The 25,996-nt window shown below is 44.8% G+C and overlaps 1 protein-coding gene across 5 annotated transcripts in view; it reads left to right on the top strand.

The window, feature by feature from the left end:
* Positions 1 to 25,996, top strand: part of LOC140716871 (collagen alpha-1(XV) chain-like) — a 327,765-nt gene that overhangs the window by 147,490 nt on the left and 154,279 nt on the right. For all 5 annotated transcript variants that reach the window (XM_073030228.1, XM_073030003.1, XM_073030091.1 and 2 more), the window contains 2 exons: positions 17,189 to 17,369; positions 19,675 to 19,775. In XM_073030228.1, coding sequence (XP_072886329.1) covers positions 17,189 to 17,369; positions 19,675 to 19,775 — 282 coding nt within the window. The remainder of the gene's footprint in view (positions 1 to 17,188; positions 17,370 to 19,674; positions 19,776 to 25,996) is intronic.

Here is a 25,996-nt window from a genome sequence, read left to right as displayed (position 1 = left end):
GCTGAGAGGATGGTGCAGGAGGGAGGGCTTCAGGTTTGTAGATAATTGGGCTTTGTTCCAGGGAAGGTGGGATCTGTTCCGAAGGGACGGTTTACACCTGAACTGGAGCGGTACTAACATTCTTGCAGGAAAGTTTGCTAGTGCTGCTCGGGGGGGGTTAAACTAAATTTGCAGGGGGCGGGGATCCAGAATGTGAGAGAGGATAGCGAGAGGAAGAATAAAGGACAGGTGGGGACTACACGGTTCTGGAATATTAAGTGTGTAATAGAGGAAGGTGGGGCGGAACAAGTGATAAGGAGGACACGTACAGAGGGATGGTCTGATGGAACATGGAGTTAAATGTGCAAAAAGAATAAGTAAATTTAGGAAGGACAACAAAATTCAAGGAGCGTATAGCCCGATGGGAGTTCGGAGAGCTGGGTTAAGCACAATAGGCAGCGATTTAAACAGAGAGAGGAGAAATGGGCTAAAAATTCTATATCTGAATGCAGGAAGTGTCAGAAATAAGGTGGATGAGCTTGAAGCTCAGGTGCGAATGGGTGACTATGATGTTGTTGGGATAACAGAGACATGGCTGCAGGGAGATCAGACCTGGGAAATGAATGTACAAGGGTATATGTGCTATCGTAGGGACAGAAATGTGGGCAGAAGAGGTGGGGTGGCCCTGTTGGTGAGGAATGAGATTCAGTCCTTTGCAAGGGGGGACATAGGATCAGGAGAAGTAGAGTCTGTGTGGATAGAACTGAGGAACAGTAAGGGCAAAAAGACCCTAATGGGTGTTGTCTACAGGCCCCCAAACAGTAGCATGGATATTGGGTGCAAGTTGAATAGGGAGTTAACATTGGCATGTGGCAAAGGTAATGTCGCAGTAGTTATGGGGGATTTCAACATGCAGGTGAACTGGGAGAATCAGGTTGGTGCTTGACCCCAGGATAGGGAGTTTGTAGAGTGCCTACGGGATGCATTCTTAGAACAGCTTGTACGAGAGCTGACCAGGGACAAGGCTATTCTGGATTTAGTGTTATGTAATGAACAGGATTTGATAAGCGATCTTGAAGTAAAGGAGCCATTAGGAGGTAGTGACCATAATATGATAAGTTTTTATCTGCAATTTGAGAAGGATAAGGGCAGATCGGAGGTGTCAGTGTTGCAGTTGAACAAAGGAGACTATGGAGCCATGAGGGAGGAGCTGGCCAAAGTTAACTGGATGGATATCCTAGCAGAAAAGACAGTGGAACAGCAATGGCAGGTATTCTTGGGAATAATGCACAAGGTGCAAAATCAGTTCATCCCCTGAAGAAGGAAGGATTCAAAGGGGGGAAAGAGGCCACAGTGGTTGACAAAGGAAGTCAGAGATTGCATAGCATTAAAAAAAAAAGAAGTATGACAGAGCTAGGGTGAGTGGGAGGACAGATGATTGGGAAATTTTTAAGGAACAACAGAACTTAACCAAAAAGGCAATACGGGGAGAAAAAATGAGGTACGAACGCAAGCTAGCCAGGAATATAAAGGAGGATAGCAAAAGCTTTTTTAGGTATGTGAAGAGAAAGAAGATAGTTAGGAACAATGTTGGGCCCTTGAAGAATGAATTGGGTGAAATTGTTATGGGAAACAGAGAAATGGCAGAAGAATTTAATAAGTACTTTAGATCTGTCTTCACTAGGGAAGACACAAGCAATCTCCCAGATGTATGGATGGGCCAAGGACATAGGGTAACAGAGGAAATGAAACAGATTGACATTAGGAAGGAAATGGAGATGAGTAGACTGATGGGACTGAAGGCTGACAAATCCCCAGGTCCAGATGGTCTGCACCCTAGGGTACTAAAGGAGATGGCTCTGGAAATTGCAGATGCATTGGTAATCATTTTCCAATGTTCCTTAGATTCAGGATCAGTTCCTGAGGATTGGAGAATGGCTAATGTTATCCCACTTTTTAAGAAAGGAGGGAGGGTGAAAACAGAGAACTATCGACCTGTCAGCCTAACATCAGTAGTGGGGAAGATGCTAGAGTCCATTATTAAAGATGAAATAGTGGCATATCTAGACAGCAGTGATAGGATTGGGCTGAGCCAGCATGGATTTACCAGGAGAAAATCATGCTTGACTAATCTATTGGAGTTTTTTGAGGATGTAACCAGGAAGTTAGACAAGGGAGATCCAGTGGATGTAGTGTACCTTGATTTTCTGAAGGCATTTGATAAGGTCCCACATAGGAGATTGGTGGGTAAAATCAAAGCTCATGGCATTGGGGGAAGATATTGACATGAATAGAAAACTGGTTGACAGATAGAAAGCAAAGGGTAGCGGTGAATGGGTGTTTCTCGGAATGGCAGGTGGTGACTAGTGGGGTGCCACAGGGCTCGGTATTGGGACCACAGCTGTTTACAATTTACATCAACGATTTAGATGAAGGCATTGAGAATAACATCAGCAAGTTTGCTGATGATACTAAGCTGGGTGGCAGTGTGACATGTGATGAGGATGTTAGGAGAATTCAGGGTGACTTGGATAGGCTGAGTGAGTGGGCAGGTACTTGGCAGATGACGTTTAATGTGAATAAGTGTGAGGTTGTCCACTTTGGGAGTAAGAACAGGAAGGCAGATTATTATCTGAATGGTGTAGAGTTAGGTAAGGGAGAAATACAAAGAGATCTAGGAGTCCTTGTTCATCAGTCACTGAAGGTGAATGAGCAAGTGCAGCAGGCAGTGAAGAAGGCTAATGGAATGTTGGCCTTTATTACAAAGGGAATTGAGTACAAGAGCAAGGAAATCCTTTTGCATTTGTACAGGGCCCTGGTGAGACCACACCTGGAGTATTGTGTACAGTTTTGGTCTCCAGGGTTAAGGAAGGACATCCTGGCTGTAGAGGAAGTGCAGCGTAGATTCACAAGGTTAATTCCTGAGATGTCCGGACTGTCTTACGCAGAGAGGTTAGAGAGACTGGGCTTGTACATGCTGGAATTAAGGAGATTGAGAGGAGATCTGATTGCAACATATAAGATTATTAAGGGGTTGGACAAGATAGAGGCAGGAAATATGTTCCAGATGCTGGGAGAGTCCAGTACCAGAGGGCATGGTTTGAGAATAAGGGGTAGGTCATTTGGGACAGAGTTAAGGAAAAACTTCTCCCAGAGAGTTGTGGGGGTCTGGAATGCACTGCCTCGGAAGGCAGTGGAGGCCAATTCTCTGGATGCTTTCAAGAAGGAGCTAGATAGGTATCTTATGGATAGGGGAATCAAGGAATATGGGGACAAGGCAGGAACCGGGTATTGATAGTAGATGATCAGCCATGATCTCAGAATGGCGGTGCAGGCTCGAAGGGCCGAATTATCTACTTCTGCACCTATTGTCTATTGTCTATAAATATAAATTACACACAAGCTTTAAAATAAACCACAATTAGGACAAACAAATACAAAGTCCATTTGAGTTCAAAGTGGTCATAGTGTTGCTTAATTTGTAATTGTTCTGATGAGGGTGTTTTGTTACCCGTGGTAAAGCTGAATCCTTCTCTTTCATGGATAAAAAGGCTTGGTATATCAAACATGGTTTATTGGAAACAGGTGGAACCGCAGCACTGAGCTCTCGACACTTTACTAACTACAAAATCTGACTCAGAAAGGATCAGCTTGTCCTCTTCTCAGTTTGTCCACTAACCCAGACACAATCCCACACTTTCTGATGTCGTTTGATATCTCTGCTCTGTTTCCGTATTTCCGGTCTCCTCCAGAACACCAAAATAACACCACAACTACTGGCTTTGCAAATTGCAGACTCAGAAGTCTTTGACAAATTTACCACAGACATAGAATCAGGTTTAATATCACTGACATATCTTGTGAAATTTATCGTTCTGCCTCAGCAGTACATTGTTGTTGAGTATGTGGCCTGGTTACACAACAATACTACTAATAAAAATGCTGGAGACAGGAGCTAAGTTTCAAGGTTCTTTACTGGCAGAAACCGAACTCGGCCCAAACACACAGATCAATACGCACCTAATCGCGCATGCAATGACGTGTCCCTACAACATAAAGTAGTCCCATATTATACAGTAGCTATACAGTACACTCCTCCCCTTTTATTTTAATAGCATATCAACTGTTTTGTTAACTGGGGCACTACGCTAAACAAATATGTTTACCCTTAACATACAAACACCTACCAATTGTTTACTTACTAACTTAATAATATCAAATTATAACAAGCCTTTTTTTTACTTTTGGTCTAAGAACCAACTATAACTCAAGTCTCTGGGGGGGGGTCTCTTCTCTGCCTCTCCGGGTAACGTCTGTCAATAACTTGATTGTTTTCATACAGATTTCCATATAAAAGTCATGAAAAGTTGACCTCTGAGCATAGGGAGTTAAGAAGATGTGCGCCTCCAACTTGCTAAGAGTTATAGGCAGCAGATCACCTCCGTGTAATGAAGACTCCCCTGTGCAGCTGTCCTAGATATAGATGCATCTTTGTGCGTATATATCTAGTCTTCCTTACTTGTCTTCCTTACCCATATCTCATTTGATCCAACTGAGCTAATTACATGGCCAATCTTCGTATTCTCCTTAGATTCCAAATAGACAGCCTGACCTTTATGATACCTTCTCTTATCATAATATAACTTTCCATCTTCTACTCGTGCTTCATATCTTTGTGCTGGTAATTCAGCAGGAGTGCTGGGAAGATGCTTAGGAGAAGATGGAGATGCTGGTCTTTTCGGAGATTTAATCTTATTGAGAATTTGCAGATCTTCCATTATCTGTTCATCTGTTAACAAGTAATTTAACCATCCAGGTGCAGGTTTTTGTCTTTTGTCAGTAATTGGAACAGGGTCATTAAGTCTCCTCCTTAGTTTCCTAGTCATTATTGGCTTTACCTCCATAGAATCTCCTGAGTTCCATTGTTAGCCTTTCATTCTCAATCATCTTATTCTTTTCTTCTAACTCAAACTTTCTTCAAATTCCTTCACTACTGCTTTCTTTTCTTTAATATAATTCCTTTCCACTTGTTCTGTCTCCAGTTGCAGAAAAAGCTCTGCATTTCGTATCCCTTCCTTGTATTGTTGATCTAGTTTCTTCATCTTTTTCTGATACTCCTGCAGAGTGCCTTCCTGTAACTGCTGTAGCTGTCTTCTGAGAGATGTCAATTTCTCCTGGTACATCTGCTCTTTTACCTCCAGGTGGTCTCATCATCCTGATTATTGACAGTACCTGTCTCCCGTGCATCCTCTGTATCTTCATCCGAGTCACAGCCACGGATACTGCGTTGTCCTCATCGTCGACGCTGTCTAGCTCCTCCTTGTCGTTGTAATAGTTGACAATGGGAGTGAGGAGAGCTGCAGACATCTCCACCCCCCCCCCCGAGCTGCCCTCCTTTGTTGACACATCTTGTGCCTTGATGGTGTGCCAATCCAACTGGATTTTCCTGAACCATTCATGTCCCAGCAACGGTGGTCCTCCAGTTTTCAGTACGTAGAGGTTCAGCTGCAGTGTCTTGTCTCTGTAGGTCACTGTCACTTTAATTTTACCTTTGGGACGCACTCTGTCCTGTGTAAGTCTTTAGCAGTAGTTTAGTTTATTTCAGTGGTATGTGAGAAAACAGTCGTTTGTAGTCATGTACAGAGATCACTGTTAAAGCTGAGCCTGTGTCCAACTCCATTTTCAGTCTCATGTGGAGACTGTGGAGATCACTTGTGGAGTGATCCTTATTACTCTTTGATCATCTGTCTCTTTCACACTGTGAAGTTGCAGACGAGACAATTCACTTTTGTCTGAGTCATTTTCATCGGAACTGCTTTCTTCCATTTTGTGTACATTGGTGTGTTTTCCTTTCTGGGGTTTCTTGTTTCTGTGTATTTTGTCCTTTTTCTGCTGTTTACTCGCTTTGCATACTCTGCCAATGTGGCCTTGTTTGCCACAGTTTCTGCATTCTTTGTCTTTGTCAGAGTCATGTGACATTTTCCCCCAACGGTAACATTTCTTTCCTTCATTTCTGCTCGTGACATTTTATTCGTAGCATATTCCAGAGATTTTTGTTGTATCTCTGAAGCATCCAGTGCTACTGTTTCCGTTGATGTTGCAATGTTTAGCGCCTTCTCTAATGTAAGGTCTTTTTCACCCAGGAGCTTCTTCTGGGTGGTTTCACAGTGCATGACACACACTAACCTGTCCCTCAATGCATCTGGTAGACCAGCTCCTAATTGACAATGTTCTGATAATTTGCACAATTCAGCACAACATTTGTCATTTAAAGTAAAATTGGATAGGTACATGGACAGGAAAGGAATGGAGGGTTATGGGCTGAGTGCGGGTCAGTGGGACTAGGTGAGTAAGCATTTGGCATGGACTAGAAGGGCCGAGGTGGCCTGTTTCCGTGCCGTAATTGTTATATGATTATTCAGAAATGCTTTCATTTTTGCTCTGATTCCGTTTGTGAAATTTAAATCTTTCAGCAATGACCAGTGGTTTGGGGTTTGAATGCTGTTGGAGGGAGTCTACTATTTGCTTGAACATTTTGTCAGCTGGCTTTTCAGGGGTTATGTTTTTGCTCCCGTAATACTGAGTAAAACGCTGGTTTTCTTTTCATCATTAACCCCATTAGCTTCACAATATTAACTCCACTCTTTCAATGTAAGTTGCCCAGTCTTCAATGCCATTATCAAATGCTGTAATGGTTCCAATCATCACCATCTTTGTTATGTTAATTTAGCCCCATTTTCCTCTTGTTTTCTTTTTGACTCACTTGTCCTTTTTGCTAGCGCCACGAGCGCACTCCATCTAGGTTTTTGTGTTGCTCATTGTTATCTCCTTTCTGGGGCAGGCATACCCTCAGCCCCAGGGGTCAGCACCGGCTGTGATCTCACCTGGACATGCTGCGGCTCTAACTACGTCTCTTGGTCTCCCAACTTCCCTGACCCCGGCTGTGCTCCCGCTTCCTTTTAGACTCGCGGCCTTGCTCTGCCTCCTTCTCCTGCTCCTTGGCTCGTTCCTTGCGTTCTTCCTCCGAGTGTCGTTATCAATTAAAGCACGGCATTCCAATATGATGTAGGTTCATTAACCTTGTCGCCAATTTGTTGTGCATGTGGCCTGGTTACACAACAACGCTATTAATAAAAATGCTGGAGACAGGAGCTAAGTTTCATGATTCTTTACTGGCAGAAACCGAACTCGGCCCAAACACCAGATCAATACGCACCTAATCGCGCATGCAACGATGTGTCCCTACAACATAAAGTAGTCTCATGTTATACAGTAGCTATACAGTACAATTGCAATACATAATAAACTGTAAATTAGAATGAGATATTCTGGTTTAAGATGACGCTACTGAAGTTGTGTGAGAGCTTACTGGTAAATCATCGGGCAAGAGATTCAACTAAAAACACTACTTGTAACATCTTTCATGAAGCAAATTGTGGTGAACTATCCTCGCAGGCAGTGAGGAGGCTGGTTTGGGCAATGAGCCATGCTGGGACATTGCCAGGCGCTAAGTGTTTGAGTCAGTGAGTTTTTGTGCTCTCTCTCTCTCTCTCCTCTCTCCTCTTTCTCCTCTCTCTCTCTCTCTCTCTCTCTCTCTCTCTCTCTCTCTCTCCCTCTCCCTCTCCCCCCCTCTCCCTCTCTCCCTCTCCCTCTCTCTCCCCCCCCCCCCACACACACACTGGTTTTTGGTCTTTTGTTTAAATGGGTTATTCGAATTTCTTGCTTTGTGGCTGCCTGTAAGCAGACAAATTTCAAGGTGTATAATTTATGCATTATTTGATAATAAATGTGCTTTGAATCTTTGAATATATATAATTAATTAAATAAGTGGTGCAAAAGGAGAGCATAAAATGTACTGGGGTCATGTTCACGGGTTCACTGTCCATTCAGAAATCCGATGGCAGAGGGGAGGAAGCTGTTCCTGAAATGTTGAGTGTGTACCTCCTCCCTGATGGTAGCAATGAGAAGAGGGCCAGTCCTGGGTGATGAGGATCTTTACTGATCGATGCTGCCTTTCTGAGGCATCACCTTTAAAGGTGTCCTGGAGGCTGGTGCCCACGATGGAGCTGGCTGAGTTTGCAACATTTCTGCAGCTTTTTCTGATCCTGTGCAGTGGCCCCTCCACACTAGATAGTGATGCGTCCAGTTAGAATGCTTCCAACCGTACACCTGTAGAAATCTGCAAATCTTTGGTGACACACCAAATCTCCTCAAACTCCCAATGAAACTGTCATGCCTTCTTTGTGACCGCAGCAATATGCTGGGCACAGATAGATCTTCAGAGATGTTGACACCCAGCAACTTGAACCTTTTAACCCTTTCCACTGCTGATCCCTCGAAGATTGCTGCATTTTCTCCTGGCTTCCACTCCTGACGTCGGCAATCTGTTCTTTGTTCTTACTAAGTGCAAGGCTGTTTTGTAACACCGCTCAGCAGGATGATCTGTCTCAACCCTGAACAGCCCCTTTACATTACAAACATTACATTCAGATGATTCTGGGCCTGTTCCTGCTGGAGTTTAAAAGAATGAGGGAAGATCTCGTTAATTCCTATCGAATATTAAAAGGTCTAGATATAGAGGATGTTTCCTTCAGTGGGGGAGTCCAAGACTAGAAGGCACAGCCTCAGAGTAGAAGGATGTCCATTTCAATGAGGAGAAATTTCTTTAGACAGAGAGTGGTGTATCTGTGGAATTCATTGCTGCAGACAGCTATGGAGGCCAAGTCATTGGGCATATTTAAAATGGAGATTGAAAAGTTCTTAATTAGTCAGGATGTCAAAGGTTATGGGGAGAAAACAGGGTAATAGGGTTGAGAGGGATGATAAATTAGCCATGATTGAATTGTACGGCAGACTCAACAGGCCAAATGGCCTAATTCTGCTCCTATATCTTATGGTCTTATGGTCCTTGTCACCACCTGGGATTCTGCTGACACTGGTGAATTTGTTCAACCTTCACCCATGCAGTCTTGTCTGTCGTTGTTCACTGGTGTGTGGAAACGCAGGAGGGAAGCACACGTCCCCCATTAACTCCGGGTTATTGCTTCAGTTCAGTGGGTATTCATCAGAACTGAATGACTGGCTTGGAGGGTTTATTTGGGCAAGTGGGTGTACCAGAAAACAGTGAGTGGAGGGTGCACGTGATCTGTGACAGAACCAAGGCAGGCAAAGATAAAAGGCGTGAAGAAGTGGGCTGCCCCCAGCACACCCATGGGTGCATTGGCCGTTAACGACAACAACACATTTCACTGTGTTTCAATGTAAATAATCTTGAATCTTGAATTCTAGAGTGGTAAAATCAGGTGGATAGAGAAATTACCCTGCACCATCTTCCTAAACACAAGATATTCTGCAGATCACAAACATCTGCAGATGCCAGAAATCCAGAGTAACACACACAGGAACTCAGCAGGTCAAGCAGCATCTATGGAAATGAATAAACCATCAACATTTCAGGTCAAGACACTTCCTCAGGACTGGAAAGTTAAGGAAGGGAGAAGAAGCTAAATTATGAATGTGGGGGAGGGGAAGGAATCGACAATAGACAGTAGGTGCAGAAGTAGGCCATTCGGCCCTTCTAGCCAGCACCGCCATTCACTGTGATCATGGCTGATCATACACAATCAGTACCCCGTTCCTGCCCTCTCCCCATATCCCTTGACCCCGCTATCTATAAGAGCTCTATCTAACTCTCTCTTGAATACATCCAGAGACTTGGCTTCCACTGCCTTCTGGGGCAGAGCATTCCACATATCCACCACTCTCTGGGTGAAAAAGTTTTTCCGCCTCTCTGTTCTAAATGGCCTACCCCTTATTCTTAAACTGTGGCCTCTAGTTCTGGACTCACCCATCAGCGGGAACATGCTTCCTGCCTCCAGCGTGTCCAATCCCTTAATAATCTTATATGTTTCAATCAGATCCCCTCTCATCCTTCTAAATTCCAGTGTATACAAGCCCAGTCGCTCCAATCTTTCAACATATGACAGTCCCGCCATTCTGGGAATTAACCTTGTGAACCTACGCTGCACTCCCTCAATAGCAAGAATGTCCTTCGTCAAATTTGGAGACCAAAACTGCACACAATACTCTAGGTGGGGTCTCACCAGGGCCCTGTACAGCTGCAGAAGGACCTCTTTACTCCTATACTCAATTCCTCTTGTTATAAAGGCCAGCATGCCATTAGCTTTCTTCACTGCCTGCTGTACCTGCATGCTTGCTTTCATTGACTGATGTACAAGAACACCTAGATCTCGTTGTACTTCCTCTTTTCCTAACTGGACTCCATTTAGATAGTAATCTGCCTTCCTGTTCTTGCCACCAAAGTGGATAACCTCACATTTATCCACATTAAACTGCATCTGCCATACATTTGCCCACTCACCCAACCTGTCCAAGTCACCCTGCATTCTCATAACATCCTCCTGACATTTCACACTGCCACCCAGCTTTGTGTCATCAGCAAATTTGCTAATGTTACTTTTAATCCCTTCATCTTAATCATTAATGTATATTGTAAACAGCTGCGGTCCCAGCACCGAACCTTGCGGTACCCCACTGGTCACAGCTTGCCATTCCAAAAGGGACCTGTTAATCACTACTCTTTGTTTCCTGTCAGCCAGCCAATTTTCAATCCATGTCAGTACTCTGTCCCCAATACCATGTGCCCTAATTTTTCCCACTAATCTCCTATGTGGGACTTTATCAAAAGCTTTCTGGAAGTCCAGGTACACTACATCCACTGGCTCTCCCTTGTCCATTTTCATAGTTACATCCTCAAAAAACTCCAGAAGATTAGTCAAGCATGATTTTCCCTTCATAAGTCCATGCTGACTTGGACTGATCCTTCTACTGCTATACAAATGTGTCGTAATTTCCTCTTTTATAATTGACTCCAGCATCTTTCCCACCATGACATCAGGCTAACTGGTCTATAATTCCCTGTTTTCTCTTTCTCTCCTTTCTTGAAAAGTGGGACAGCATTAGCCACCCTCCAATCAGCAGGAACTGTTCCTGAATCTATAGAACATTGGAAAATGATTACCAATGCATCTACGATTTCTAGAGCCACCTCTTTAAGTACCCTGGGATGCAAACCATCAGGTCCCGGGGACTTATCAGCCTTCAGACTCAACAGTCTATCCAACACCGTTTCTTGCCTAATATGAATTTCCTTCAGTTCATCCTTTACCCTAGTTCCTTTGGCCACTATTACATCTGGGAGATTGTGTCTTCCCTAGTGAAGACAGATCCAAAGTACCTGTTCAACTCATCTGCCATTTCCTTGTTCCCCATAATAAATTCACTCGTTTCTGTCTTCAATGGCCCAATTTTGGTCTTAACTATTTTTTGCTATTCACATACCTAAAGAAGCTTTTACTATCCTCCTTTATATTCTTGGCTAGTTTACCTTCGTACCTCATTTTTTCTTGGCGTATTGCCTTTTTTGTTATCTTCTGTTGCTCTTTAAAAGCTTCCCTGTCCTCTGGTTTCCCGCTCATCTTTGCTATGTTATACTTATTCTCTTTTATTTTCATACTGCCCTTTACTTCCTTCGTCAGCCACGGCCGCCCCTTACTCCCCTTAGGATCTTTCTTCCTCTTTGGAATGAACCGATCCTGCACCTTCTGCAATACAAGCTGGCAGGTGATAGATGAGACCAGGTGATGGGGAATGAAGTAAGAAGTTGGGTGGTGATAGGTGGAAGAGGTAACGGGCTGAAGAAGAAGTAATCTGATAGGATGGATAAGTGATAAAATGCTCCTCCTTTGTTGTTGTGCTCATTACAGTGAAAGATTGCATTGCATCTGCAAGCTTTTATTAATGCATGATATCCTGCAGTGATGTGGTGGAGATAACTCTCCACCAAAGGAGGTGTAAGGTGCTTCTTCCCTCCGCTAGCCTGCAGGTCATCCTTGAGCAAGGTGTAGCACCTGCTTAGGCCCCCCTTCCCCCCCCCCCCCACTCCCCGATCAGTATCACGTGAAGCCAAGGGAGTAGGTGGTGGATGGTCGTATGAGCAGTTGGTGCATATCGCAAGTCCTGGTTATGTGACCACTGACACCAGGCAGACAATCTCTGAAGAGGATTGACAATGGCTGGGATCACCCGTCTTGTTTGCAAAGACTCTGCCTGGAAGAGGCAATAGCAAACCACTTCTGTAGAAAAATTTGCCAAGACAATTATGGTCATGGAAAGATCATGATCATCACATCATATGACAGGGCACATAATGATGATGTCATAAAACACGGCACATAATGATGATGATGATGATCCTGCAGGTGCTGGAAATCTTGAGCACAACACATAGAAAATACTGGAAAAACTGGAAAACACTGGAAATACTGCTTCCAGTAGAAGTGGTAGAGGCAGGTTCGATTTTGTCATTTAAAGTAAAATTGGATAGGTATATGGACAGGAAAGGAATGGAGGGTTATGGGCTGAGTGCGGGCCAGTGGGACTAGGTGAGAGTAAGTGTTTGGCACGGACTAGAAGGGCCGCGATGGCCTGTTTCCGTGCTGTAATTGTTATATGGTTATAAAACTCATCAGGTCAGGCAGCATCTATGGAGATGAATAAACAGTGTATGTTTTGGACCAGGACACTACATCAGGATTTGCAGCATCTGCAGTATTTGCTCATAGTGAATCTGATACGTTAAGGATAAGCTAATAGTAAGTTAAGGACGAATCAGCTGCCATTAGTTCTGATGACCGAGTGATTCGAGTACACATATTCCTTCATTGGTGCGTTTGGGAAATGAAACCACATAACTGCCCCATCTTCCCCAGAGGATCCTGGTGCAATTCTACACTGCCATCACAGAGAGCATCCTCACATCAGCCATTACTGTCTGGCTTGGTGCAGCCTCCTCTCACAATGCACAAAAACTTGGCTGCTGTCTACCATCACTGCAGAACTTGTATGTGCTCAGGACAAACCAGTGGGCAGGAACAAAAACCCATTGAGGACACTCCCCACCCTGCGAATTGCCCTTACCAAATGCTGTCTTCTAGAAAGCACTATAGAACTGATAACACAAAAAATCACGTATTCTTAAAAATTTCTTCCTCCAGACAGTTAATCTGATCAACCATTCTAGTTAGGCCACCCCTACCCCCTCTGTCACTGCAGTGCACAGTAAACACTTTTTATAATGTGGCTTACATTGTAAATACATGCTGATATTTATGTGTTTGTTCACGTTTCATTCCAAATCCGTACATTAACCATTAGATTTTATATGATTGTTCATTTTTATATAATTCATTATTTTTTATAACTGTTGATTGTTGTTTTTATTGCATGTCACCCCACAGCAAATTGCTAATACATGGAACTGTACAGATATGGTGAATAAGGTTGATCCTTGATCAATGATAACTGTATTTCCAGTACAGAACCCTCTGTTGGTGGAGTTGTGGAGGGTTGTTGTGGGCTGTAGCGGGACTTTGACAGGATGCAGAGCTGGGCTGAGAAGTAGCAGATGGAGTTCAACCCAGAAAAGGGTGAAGTGAATCCCTTCGGAGGGTCAAGTTTGCAGGCAGACTGCGGGGTTAATGGCAGGCTCCTCGGCAGTGTGGAAGATCAGAGGGATCTGTTGATCCATGTCCATAGATCCCCAAAGTTGATAGGGTTATTAAGAAGGCATTTGGTGTGTTGACCTTCATCGGTCAGGGGATTGAGTTTTCTTATAGGAGAATGGGGTTAGGGGGAAATGGATGAGCAACGATCAAATGGCGGAGCAAACCCAACGGGCTGAATGGGCTAATTCTGCTCCTGTGTCTCTTGTCTTATGGTCCTAAGAACCGTGAGGTAATGCTACAGCTCTATAAAACCCTGGTTAGACCACATGGAGTATTGTGTTCAATTCTCTTCACCTCATTGTAGGAAGGATGTGGTCAGAGGTTACGGGGAGAAGGCAGGAGAATGGGGTTGAGAGGCATAATAGATCAGTCATGATGGAATGGTGGAGCAGACTTGATGGGCCGAATGGCCTAATCCTGCTACTATGACTTACGATTAACCAGAGATCTTTTCCCAGGGCGGAAATGTCTAATATGAGAGGATGTAATTTTAAGGTGACTGGAGGAAAATATGGGGGCACAGGCAGATGGTTTTTTACACACAGAGTGGTGAGTGCATGGAATGCCCTAATGGGGTGGTGGTGGAGGCAGATACATTAAGAGAATCCTGGGTAGGCACATAGAGGCACAAAATCGAGGGTTATGTGGGAGAGAAGAGTAGGTTAAAAAGTTAGAACAACTTTGTGGGCCGTAGGGCCTGAACTGTGCTGCAATGTCCTATTCCCTTCTTGAGATTTTCCAATCAGTTACATTCATGAAGTGAGATTTAGTGACCTTACAGGGAATCGTGCCGGCTCTTGCAGTTCGGAGTACAAAGGGGGCTGTGTGGAAAGTGAGGGGTGCGACTACAGTGAGGCTCATTGTGAAGAACTGATCACCCCATCAACACGCGATACCACTTGGCTGGCCCACTGGTCAGATGACTGGAAGGCGTCTAATTGGGAGCTAACTTAAAATATTTGAAGTTGTTCTGCTCCAGTGTTCTTTCTTCCATTTCAATCTCGACAACAAAAGACTCGCAACGCTGGAAGCAACTTTGAACTAATTGATACCCAGTCACAAGAAGTATGCTCTGGCGAGGAGATCACAGCAGGAATGAGGCAGAAATGCTGACGGGTATTAATATAGAGGACTGTGCAAAAGTCTTAGGTACATATACTGTATATCGCTAGGGTGTCCAAGACCTTTGTACAATAGAGTAGTAATTTTATGTATTACACTGTACTGCTGCCACAAAAAAAACACAAATTTCATGACATATGTGAGCGATGATAAACCTGATTCTGATACGGGTCTCTATTGTGGACTGAGAGTGGGAAGGGGGTCAGGGAGAGGGGAATCGTGGTTGGGGAAAGGGGAAGGGAGAGGGGAGGGAACAGGAAGCACGAGAGAGACATTCTGTAATGGTGAATAAACCAATTTTTTGGAATCAAATGGCCTTGCCTGGTGTCTCAGGGCTGGGAGTGTCTGCACCCACACCACCCCCACCCCAGCCACTCCCACTCCCCTCCTGCGGTGTTTAACCCTCACCATTCCCAACATCGTTTGCTCCCTCCTGATTTACAAATTTGCTCTCCGCTCCACCTTGACAAATACAGTCCTCTGCAGTCTTAGGTACCCTAAGACTGTGCCCCAGACCTTTGTACAATACCATACCTGCCAGCCTTTTCAATATTGTTTTTAATTCTTAATATCACAGGTAGATAGGCTCGTAAAGTGAGCTTTTGGCATATTGGCCTTCATAAATCAATGTACTGCGTACAGGAGATGGGATGTTAAGCTCAAGTGAGACATTGGTGAGGTCTAATCTAGTGCCCTGTTTTGGACACCTATCTATGGGAAAGGTATCAATTAGAGAAAATTTACAAGGATGTTGCCGGGACTTGACGACCTGTTATAGGGAAAGGTTGAATAGGTTAAGACTTTATTCCCAGATTTGATAGAGGAATACAAATTTCTGAAGGGGTTTAGATAGGGTAAATGCTAGCATGTCTTTTCCACTGAGTTTGGGTGAGCCTAAAGCTAGAGGTCATGGGCGAAGGGTTAAAAGTGAAATGTTGAGGGGGGACGTGAGGGGAACCTTCTTCACTGAGAGGGTGGTGTGAGTGTGGAAATAGCTGGCAAGGTAAGTGATGGATGCTGGTTCCATTCCAGCATTTAAGAGAGATTTGGACAGGTAGACAGATGGGAGGGGGTATGGCGGGTATGGGGGTATGTTCCAGGTGCAGATAGATGGGACTGGGCATATTAATGGTTCAGCACAGACCAGATGGGCCAAAGGGCCCACTCTGTGCTGTGCTCTATGACTTGTATATAAGAAGGGGAAAGCGTTGGTTGAGTAGTCACTGAAACAACGTACAAAAAGCACCATAAATCCAAACTTAATCTGTGTGTTTACACCCTGCTCAGAAACAAGTGCCTTGCTAGCTTTAATTATTCCTATTTTAATCATGTGATTGCCAGCATCTTATTTATGCCACAGAAGCTTATTTCACTCTTCCACTTTCTTATGCTTCTCTGTTTTATTGTTCGCAGTTTTCCCCCTCAGATTCTGTGCCCCTCTCTTTCAAATCCATGCAAAGGAAAAACCTCGACAACCCTCTCCCCCCCAACAGACACTCAGTGACCACTTTGTCAGGTACACCTGCTCGTTAATGCAAATATCTAATCAGCCAGTCATGTGGCAGCAACTCAGTGTATTACAGCATGCAGACACGGTCAAGAGGTTCAGTTGTTGTTCAGATCAAATGTCAGAATGGGGAAGAAATGTGATCTCAGTAACTTTGACTGTGGAATGATTATTAGTGCCAAATGGAGTGGTTTGAGTATCTCAGAAACTGCTGATCTTGTGGGATTTTCACAGACAACAGTCTCTAGAGTTTATAGAGAATGGTGCCAAAGTACAAAAAGAACATCCAGTGAATGGCACTTTTGTGGGTGAAAATGCCTTGTTAATGAGAGAGGTCAGAGGAGAACGGCCAGACTGGTTCAAACTGACAGGAAAGCAACAGTAACTCAAATAACCACACATTACAACAGTGGTGTGCAGAAGAGCATCTCTGAACAATCAACATGTTGAACCTTGAAGTGGATGGGCTACAGCAGCGGAAGATTGCGAACACACACTCAGTGGCCACTGTATGAGGTACAGAAGGTCCAAACATGGTGGCCATTGAGTGTACGCATAAACTACAGCCCCACCTGAAACCTCTGTTTTCTCCACTGAGTCCTCTGTTATCGGAGCCCGTCTTAATCAAAACTAGATCTTGGATACTCTTCACAAAGAAGAGAAAATCTGCAGGTGCAGGAAATCCCAGCAACACACACAAAATGCCAGAGGAGCTCAGCAGGTCAGGCAGCGTCTATGGGAAAGAGTAGAGTTGACGTTTCGGGCCGAGACTCTTCAGCAGGTCCTGTTTCCATTCAGTTTTGAGCCCCCACCATGTGCATTCTTTGTAAGGGTTGACAAAGGTCAACCCGGGTCAACGCACTCAAAATGTGTCTTCCTTCTATTTTAATCGCACAATCGCTAGCAGCTGCCTTAATTTTCTCCTGGTTAATAGCTCTTACGTTTGTTCTGCTTGTTCTGAAGGTGGTGTCTTCCACCATGTGTTGCGTTTCAGATCGTTCATATAAATCTCATCAGTGAACCAGCGGTGGAGGCCCCCACCAATGTTACTGTCGCCGTGGAGAGGGAGACTTCCTCCGGACTACCTGACCCCAGTTTCCAGGAGATAACCTCATCCAGCGTTTCCGGGGAGAGGCCCCCGGAGGAAGGGGAAGACTTTGAAATACCAGAGCAAGGTACCTTTATATTCTTGGCTTTATCCAGAGTCAGGTTAATATTACCTGCACGTCTCATGAAATTTGTTGTCTTTGTGGCAGCAATACAAGGCAATACGTAATAATAGGAAAAAAATGTGAATCACTGTATATATACATTAAATAATTAAATAGACGTCCTCTACTCTGAGCCCATGCTCCCTTGTCCTATACTCCCCCACCAGAAAAAAAACCACCCTCTGCACATTGAGGCTTTTCAACATTCGAAAGATTGTGATGAGGTCACTCCTCATCCGTATGAACTGCAGCAAATACGAGCCCAGAGCCATCAAACACTTCCCCCTTCAATCCTGGAATCATTTTCGTGAATCTCCTTTGAACCCTCTCCAGTTTCAGCACATCCTTTCTAAGATGAGGGGCACAAAACTGCTCACAATACTCCAAGTGAGGCCTCACCAGTGCTTTATAAAGTCTCAACATTACATCCTTGCTTTCATATTCTAGTCCATGTTATATTAGTATATTATGGCAAAGTCCCGTCACTGGTGAGCTGAAAGGCATGGAGTTCACGGACCCATAATCAGCTACTCCTGGGGTTGATGCCAAAGATTAAAGTCCGACAGTCGATCAGAAATCCAGAACTTAAAGCCCAGGTCTGAAGTCCACTGGAGGAGTCAGAGGCCTGATGTCTCTGAGAGGGCACTGAAGGCCCGGAGGTCTTTCCTGGGTTTGTAGGACTGTCTATGTGGGTGTGGGGTGGGGAGATGGGGCTTGTTCTGCTTGTTGTGTTTTGTGTTGTTCTGCCGGACATCGTGGACATGCTATGCTGGCGCCGGAATGTGTGGTGACACTTGTGGGCTGCCCCCGGCGCACCCTGAGGTTGCGCTGGTTGTTGATGCGAACGATACAGTTCACTGTACGTTTCGATGCACCCAGACAAATCTCAACCTGAATCTGAATTGCTGAAATGGATGCTTCCTGAAATACTGTTTGGGAAACTCACCGTAAGAGACCATTTGTCCATCAAGTCGGCTCTGCCATGGTTACGAAGAAGCAGGTTTACAGGTTTGGTAAGAGAGACAGGAAGCACTGATTACAAAGGAGCATATGAACCATTTATTTATAAATGAACAGAGAATCACTAACATGAGGAAATGTGCAGATGCTGGAAATTCAAACAACACACACAAAATGCTGGTGGAACACAGCAGGCCAGGCAGCATCTATAGGGAGAAGCACTGTCGACGTTTCGGGCCGAGACACTTCGTCAGGACTAACCGAAAGGGAAGATAGTAAGAGATTTGAAAGTAGTGGGGGGAGGGGGAAATACGAAATGATAGGAGAAGACCGGAGCGGGTGGGATGAAGCTAAGAGCTGGAAAGGTGATTGGCGAAAGTGATACAGAGCTGGAGAAGGGAAAGGATCATGGGACGGGAGGCCTAGGGAGAAAGAAAGTGGGGGGGAAGCACCAGAGGGAGATGGAGAACAGGCAAACAACTAAATATGTCAGGGATGGGGTAGGAAGGGGAGGAGGGGCATTAATGGAAGTTAGAGAAGTCAATGTTCACGCCATCAGGTTGGAGGCTACCCAGCCGGTATATAAGGTGTTGTTCCTCCAACCTGAGTGTGGCTTCATCTTGACAGTAGAGGAGAGAAACACTAAACCAGGAATCTAGTTAAACAATGCTTTACAGTACCAGCGACCCAGGTTCATTTCCCACCGCTGCCTGTAAGGAGTTTGTACGTTCTCCCCGTGACTGTGTGGGTTTCCTCCGGGTGCTCTGGTTTCCTCCCACAGTCCAAAGATGCACCGTAGTAGGCGAATTGGTCATTGTAAATTGACATGTGATTAGGCTATGGTTAGATCAGAGGGTTGCTGGGCAGCGCAACTTGAAGGGCCAGAGGCCCCGTTCCGCATTGTATCGCAATAAATAAATCGGTCAATAGCTGTGCCTACATCGTTGAGAGTCCGTCTTCAGGCTCCTGTACCTCAAAGTTCAAAGTAAATTTAATGTCAATATACATACATGTCACCACATACAACCCAGAGATTCATTTTCTTACTGGCATTCACATGAAAATAAAGAAATCCGATAGAATTTATGAAAAACTAGGAATAACAAAGACTGACAGCCAATGTACAAAAGAAGACAAATCATACAAACAATAAGAATAGTAAATAAATAACAGAGTCTTTGAGAGTGACTACACTCCATTGATTTCTGGTCAACACAAACTCTGATCTACGGAAATATACCTCAAAGGGAATGAATGGCCTCCCCGTTCCACAACAGTCACTTTTTAATGCTAATTTTCTTGTGTCTAGCTCCCAGCCTGAGTGCTGTGAAGGATGACCGGACTGCATCAGAACTCAAGGGAGAAGATGGATCTGGAAGCGGAAATCTTCACAGTGACAGAGGCACCCAGGTACCTACTAGACTGGAAATGGCATTAAACGCTCTCAGATCCTGCTCTCTCCCCTTCTCCTGCCCTCCCTCTTCTCAGCCCATTGCTCTAGATCCCCATTCATCCTCCCCAACACCCCTCAGTGCCTGGACCACCAGACTAAAAAAACTCTCCCCAAGCAGTGAAGCTGATCATCACCTCCACCTACTAACCCACCCGTCCACACCCCAACTGACACTCGTTCATCATTTCCTGTCTGTCACCCTACGTACAGACACTCCTGTGCCTAGCGTCCCTTTAAGGACATACAACCAATCTATGGATATAAGCTGTCTTATTTATTTATATAATGCGTGTTTTATATTATTGTGTTCTTTATCTTATTGTGTTTTTTGTGCTGCACTGGATCCGGAGTAACACTGATTTCGTTCTCCTTTACACTTCCATTCTGGAAATGACATTAAATAATGTTGAATCTTGAAGGGAAGTTTCTAACCTGGCCTGTCGGAGAACATTACGGGTGGGAGAGCTTCTTCCTAATTAATTTGAATGCAGATTGTTTTTAGCATCTTTTTGGGAGCTGGGTAGTTCTAAATGAATTAGAACTACTGCCCTATATCTAAATAGAACTTAGAACGTTACAGCACTGTACAGGCCCTTCAGCCCACTATGGTGTGCTGACCCTTTAACCTGCTCTAAGATCTATCTAACTCTTCCTTCCTACATAACCTCCATTTTTCTATCAGCCATGTGCCTACTTACTAACTAACTTACTGCTGGTTACAAGACTGGTGTTTAGGGCAGCAGTGATGTTCCTCCATCGTGTCAGTAGCTTCCTCTCCGTTTTCACTACTGTCAGTCGTGCAAGTCCGCGGTTGGAGACTCAGGAATACCGTCACACTCAGGTGGAGAGGGATTCTTCACTGCTGTTTCTGTAGCGATTTTGTTTTGCCTGTCTGGATTGTTAGCCCTGAGCTCTTTATGCTCCTCGTTTATCTGCCTGTACCACCACCTCCCGTTTATTTCATGCACTTGTCCCTCTCTGTATAAAAAACGGTGTCTGACATTCCCCCCCCATCACATTAAAAGTTTATCTTCTCCCAGGCCAATGCCACCCTGGGACCCTGAACCCACAGCACTGGAAGACACGCAGATGCTTACAAGATGCACACTGCGACTTAAAGCCAAAGTATCCATCTGGTATAACAGGCACATTTACACCAGGTCGATATGGTTAATCCACACCATGGCTCAAGTGAATCGGTTCAATGTTCAAAGTAAATTTATTATCGAAGTGCGTACAGCGTATATAACCATACACAACCCTGAGATTCATTCTTATGTGGGAGGACTGTACACTGTAAATCCAAGAAACATGGCCGAATCGGTGAGAGACCGCACCCGATCGGACTGACAAGCAACCACTCTGCAAACCGTGCAAATACAAAAAGAAAGAAATAATAATAAAATTAATAAGCAGTAAATATTGAGAACATGAGATGAAGAGTCCATAGGTTGTGGGAACAGTTCAGTGATGGGGCGAGTGAAGTTATCCCCTCTGGTTCAAGAGCCTGAAGACTGAGGGGGAATAACTGTTCCTGAACCTGGAGGTGGGAGTCCTGAGGCTCCTGTACCTTCTTCCTGATGGCAGCAGTGAGAAGAGAGCGTGGCCTGAGCGGTGGGGTCCCTGACGGTGGATGCTGCTTTCCTGTGACAATGCTTCGTGTCGATGTGCTCTTTGGTGGGGAGGTCTTTACCGTGATGGACTGGGCCGTATCTACGACTTTTTAAAGATTTTCCATTCAAAGGCACTGGTGTTTCCATATCAGGCCATGATACAACCAGTCAATATACTCTCCACCACACGTCTATAGAAGGTCGTCAAAGTTTTAGATATCATGCCGAATCTTCGTAAAATTCTCAGGAAGTGGAGGCGCTGTCGTGCTTTCTGAGGCAGGATTATTATCACTGAGAATGTGTCATGAAATGTGAGAATGTGTCAACAGTCATGAAATGTGTTGGCTTTCAGTGCGAGTCAGAAGAAAAGTAACAATGAACAATGGAAATAAATACAGCATTCGAGCATCGTGGCAGATGCAATTTAATGTGGATAAATGTGAGGTTATCCACTTTGGTTGCAAGAACAGGAAAACAGATTATTATCTGAATGGTGGCTGATTAGGAAAAGGGGAGGTGCAACGAGACCTGGGTGTCATTGTACACCAGTCATTGAAGGTGGGCATGCAGGTACAGCAGGCAGTGAAAAAGGCAAATGGTATGTTGGCATTCATAGCAAAATGATTTGAGTACAGAAGCAGGGAGGTTCTACTGCAGTTGTACAAGGCCTTGGTGAGACCGCACCTAGAGTATTGTGTGCAGTTTTGGTCCCCTAATCTGAGGAAAGACATTCTTGCCGTAGAGGGAGTACAGAGAAGATTCACCAGATTGATTCCTGGGATGGCAGGACTTTCATATGAAGGAAGACTGGATCGACTAGGCTTACACTCACCAGAATTTAGAAGATTGAGGGGGGATCTTATTGAAACGTATAAAATTCTAAAGGGATTGGACAGGCTAGATGCAGCAAGATTGTTTCCAATGTTGGGGAAGTCCAGAATGAGGGGTCATAGTTTAAGGATAAAGGGGAAGCCTTTTAGGACCGAGATGAGGAAAAACTTCTTCACACAGGGAGTGGTGAATCTGTGGAATTCTCTGCCACAGGAAACAGTTGAGGCCGGTTCATTGGCTATATTTAAGAGGAAGTTAGATATGGCCCTTGTGGCTAAAGGGATCGGGGGTATGGAGAGAAAGCAGGTACAGGTTCTGAGTTGGATGATCAGCCATGATCATACTGAATGGCAGTGCAGGCTCGAAGGGCCGAAGGGCCTACTCCTGCACCTATTTTCTATGTTTCTATGTTTTTTTTAGAGGAATTAGTGAGGTAGAGTTCCAGAGCTCTGGGGCTATTCAGAAATCTGATGGCAGAGGGCAAGAGCTCTTCCTGAATCATTGAGTGTGTAGCTCCTTTCTGATGGTAGCAATGAGGGCATGTCCTGGGTGATGGGGGTCTTTAGTGACAGATACATCTAATCCAACAAGAAGTGTGAAGGGGTGCAAACTTTGTGTGGTGATTGAAGGAAAATTTCCTTTTGAAAAACCATGAAAATCTAAAACAAAGGCAGATACAGTGAGGCAGGTTCTGTGGGTAGAGAGGCAGTTAACATTTTAGGAGAAAGACCCTTGTTCAGGAAAGGGCTTTGTTGTAGTTCGTCTCCCTCTAGTGGAAGACAGCCGAACTGACGTCCACCCTACTGTTAAACGTCCAACCTGGAAGAGAGTTATAAAAAGAGTGAATGTAGATTAAAAGACTAAGCCAAACAGGGCACAAAGTTCAGGAAAACTCCTCTTTCAGCACTGAAAAGCTGTACATCTCGTGATATACAAATGTGCATAGCATTTATTTCAACACACACAAAATGCTGGAGGAACTCAGCAGGTCAGGCAGCATCTCGGAAAATGAATAAACAGTTAACCTTTTGGGCTGAGACCCTTCTTCAGGAATGAGAAGGAAAGGGGAAGACACCAGAATAAAAAGGAAGCTAGCTAGAAGGTGGCGGGTGAAGCCAGCAAGTGGAAACCTCCAAGAGGACCACAACCTTATCGCTGGGTTTAGAGGCTTGTGTGCCTCAGGGACCCAGAGAGCTATACTGGCTGGAGTCAGGGCTTTGTGCTTTGGATCAACATTTATTTCATTTTTTTAACGTAACTTTGAATATCTTCTTACGTCTTGCTCAGTTTTCTATTGTACATTACCGATCCACCTCCTGCTCCAGGGTTAAATAGCCAGTTATGGGACACATTTAACCACTGCTATCCCTGCGTTAACATCTGCAGCACGACCAGGTTCCCGATCAGTGGCCTTGCTGAGGTTTGTAGGGAGCCACGGTAGCGTAGTGGTTAGCACAATCACAGATTGGGGTGTTCCGGAGAACGGCGCTGTCCCACAAGGACTCGCAGGAGCTGAGAGGTGATTAGTGGAGGAGACAAGGGACTGAAGGAGAAGGAATCGGATAGGAAAGGAGAGTGGATCAAGTCCCTGGATCCCAGATGTCCTGACTTTCTGAATGAAACTTTGATTATTTCTATATCATCTTTCAATAAATGTTGCTCCTAGGTGTTCTGAGGACTGAAATTGCCCATAAAATGCAGCCATTAATCCAGGAAACAGCCCACGTCACGAATCACCTTGGAAACGTCGGCCACTAACACCGAAAACATCCCAAATTTTTTAACAACAGCTTTCTATTCTTGGTGAATCATTACAGTTAACTTCCCCTTATTTTAGTATTTTGCTTATAAATGGAGTGTCCATGAACACCTTTATTTCCAATGAACACAGATCTTCATAATATACAAACACACTTTAACTTTTCACCTCCTACAGGCCTGGTCCTTATTAATTTCATTTACCATAATATATCACGGTAACAGACCATTCTGGTGGCCCAATGACCCCGCGTCACTCAAGCAGCAGTTAGTGTGATGCTATTACGGTTGGAAGTGTTCCGGAGCTCAGAGTTCAATTCCGGCATCGTTCAGTAACGAGTCTCTGGACATCTTCCCCGTGGAATGTGAGGGTTTTCTCCAGCTCCTTCAGTTTCCTCCCAGAGTCCAAAGACTACTGGGTAGTTTAATTGGCAGGACAGCAACTCCTGGAAAGGCACAATTGGGAAGGAAGTTGTCAACTCCAGTGGAGTGCTCTTACTCTCCAAGTGTGCTGAGCGTGACCTGACTATCACCAACACCCTGTTCCACCAGAGCAGTAAGGTGAAAACTCTGTGGATGCATCCCCGTTCAAAGACCTGGCATCTTGTAGATTATATCATTGTTCGGAGCAAGGATCGCAGAGATGTGAAGAGTACAAGAGCCGTGATCAGTGCTTATTCACTCACCTTCAAAATCACACGGAGGAGTCGAGTGCAAAAGAAGTTGAGCCATCCCAGATTCAACATCGAGAGCCTAAAAGACACAGTGAAGGTGCAACATCTCCAGGCTGACCTTTCTGAAAGACTCCCAAAGCCGTATCCGGAGGACACTGAGGACCACCATCCTTCATACTTGTAAAAAAATCATTGGATACAAGACAGGAAAAACACAAAATGCTGGCAGAACTCAGCAGGCCAGACAGCATCTATGGGAGGAGGTAGTGACGACGTTTCGGGCCGAAACCTTTCATCAGTGTTGATGAAGGGTTTCGGCCCGAAACATCGTCACTACCTCCTCCCATAGATGCTGTCTGGCCTGCTGAGTTCTGCCGGCATTTTGTGTTTTTTATTTATTTCCAGCATCTGCAGAGTCACTCATGTTGCACAGGAAAAACAAAGACTGGTTTGATGAAAATGACAATGAAATGGAAGAGCAAATCAACAACTAAAGGAAAACTTCCTGTGCCTGGCCGAGGACATCAACTGCAAGGCGAAAAGAGAGGCCCACTCCAAAGCTAAGGCCGTAGTCCAGCGTAGCGTGAGGAAAATAGAGAATCAGTGGTGAGCTGAGGGGCCCCAGAAATACAGCAGCTTGTTCACTCTGGTGCTATCAGGGGTTTCTTTATTGCCAACGAGGCGGTGTGACCACCAAACCATTACGGCCTAAACCCCCTTTGCTCCAAAGAAGGACAAAGGCTGCTGAAGGACAATGATGTCATCGCTTCCCGACGGAAGGAACACTCTGAGGATCTACTCAGTCGTAACACCACTGCCGACATTGAAGTCATCTGCCAGCTCCCACAATGACCCCTGAAGGAGGATGTGAGTAAACCTCCTGTACAGATGGTTCACAAGAAACCGAGGAACAACATGGCCACTGGGCCTGATGGAATCCCAACATAATCCCTCAAGGGAAATGCTACAGAACTTAGAAATCATATTTCATTATCTGCTTGTCAAGATCTGGGACCAGGAGAAGATTCCAGCTGAAGAGAGACTGGGAAAGGCCCAACCAACCACCTGCCAACACTGCAGTAGGACTGATGGATCACAGATCGGCCTCTTCAGTCATCTCAACACCCTCAAGTGATCAGATCAACCACCAGGGGAAGAATCATACTTGACTACAAGTGATCGCTGATAAACAGATGAATGAGAGAGGTCAGAGGAGAATGGCCAGACTGGTTCAAGCTGACAGGAAGGTGACAATAACTCAAATAACCACACATTATAACAGTGGTGTACGAAAGAGTGTTT

This window comes from Hemitrygon akajei, chromosome 1 (genome assembly GCF_048418815.1).
Source record: "Hemitrygon akajei chromosome 1, sHemAka1.3, whole genome shotgun sequence".
NCBI classification, from domain to species: Eukaryota; Metazoa; Chordata; class Chondrichthyes; order Myliobatiformes; family Dasyatidae; genus Hemitrygon; species Hemitrygon akajei.
Note: the sequence above shows the minus strand (reverse complement) of the source record. Positions and strands in the feature narration are given on the sequence as shown.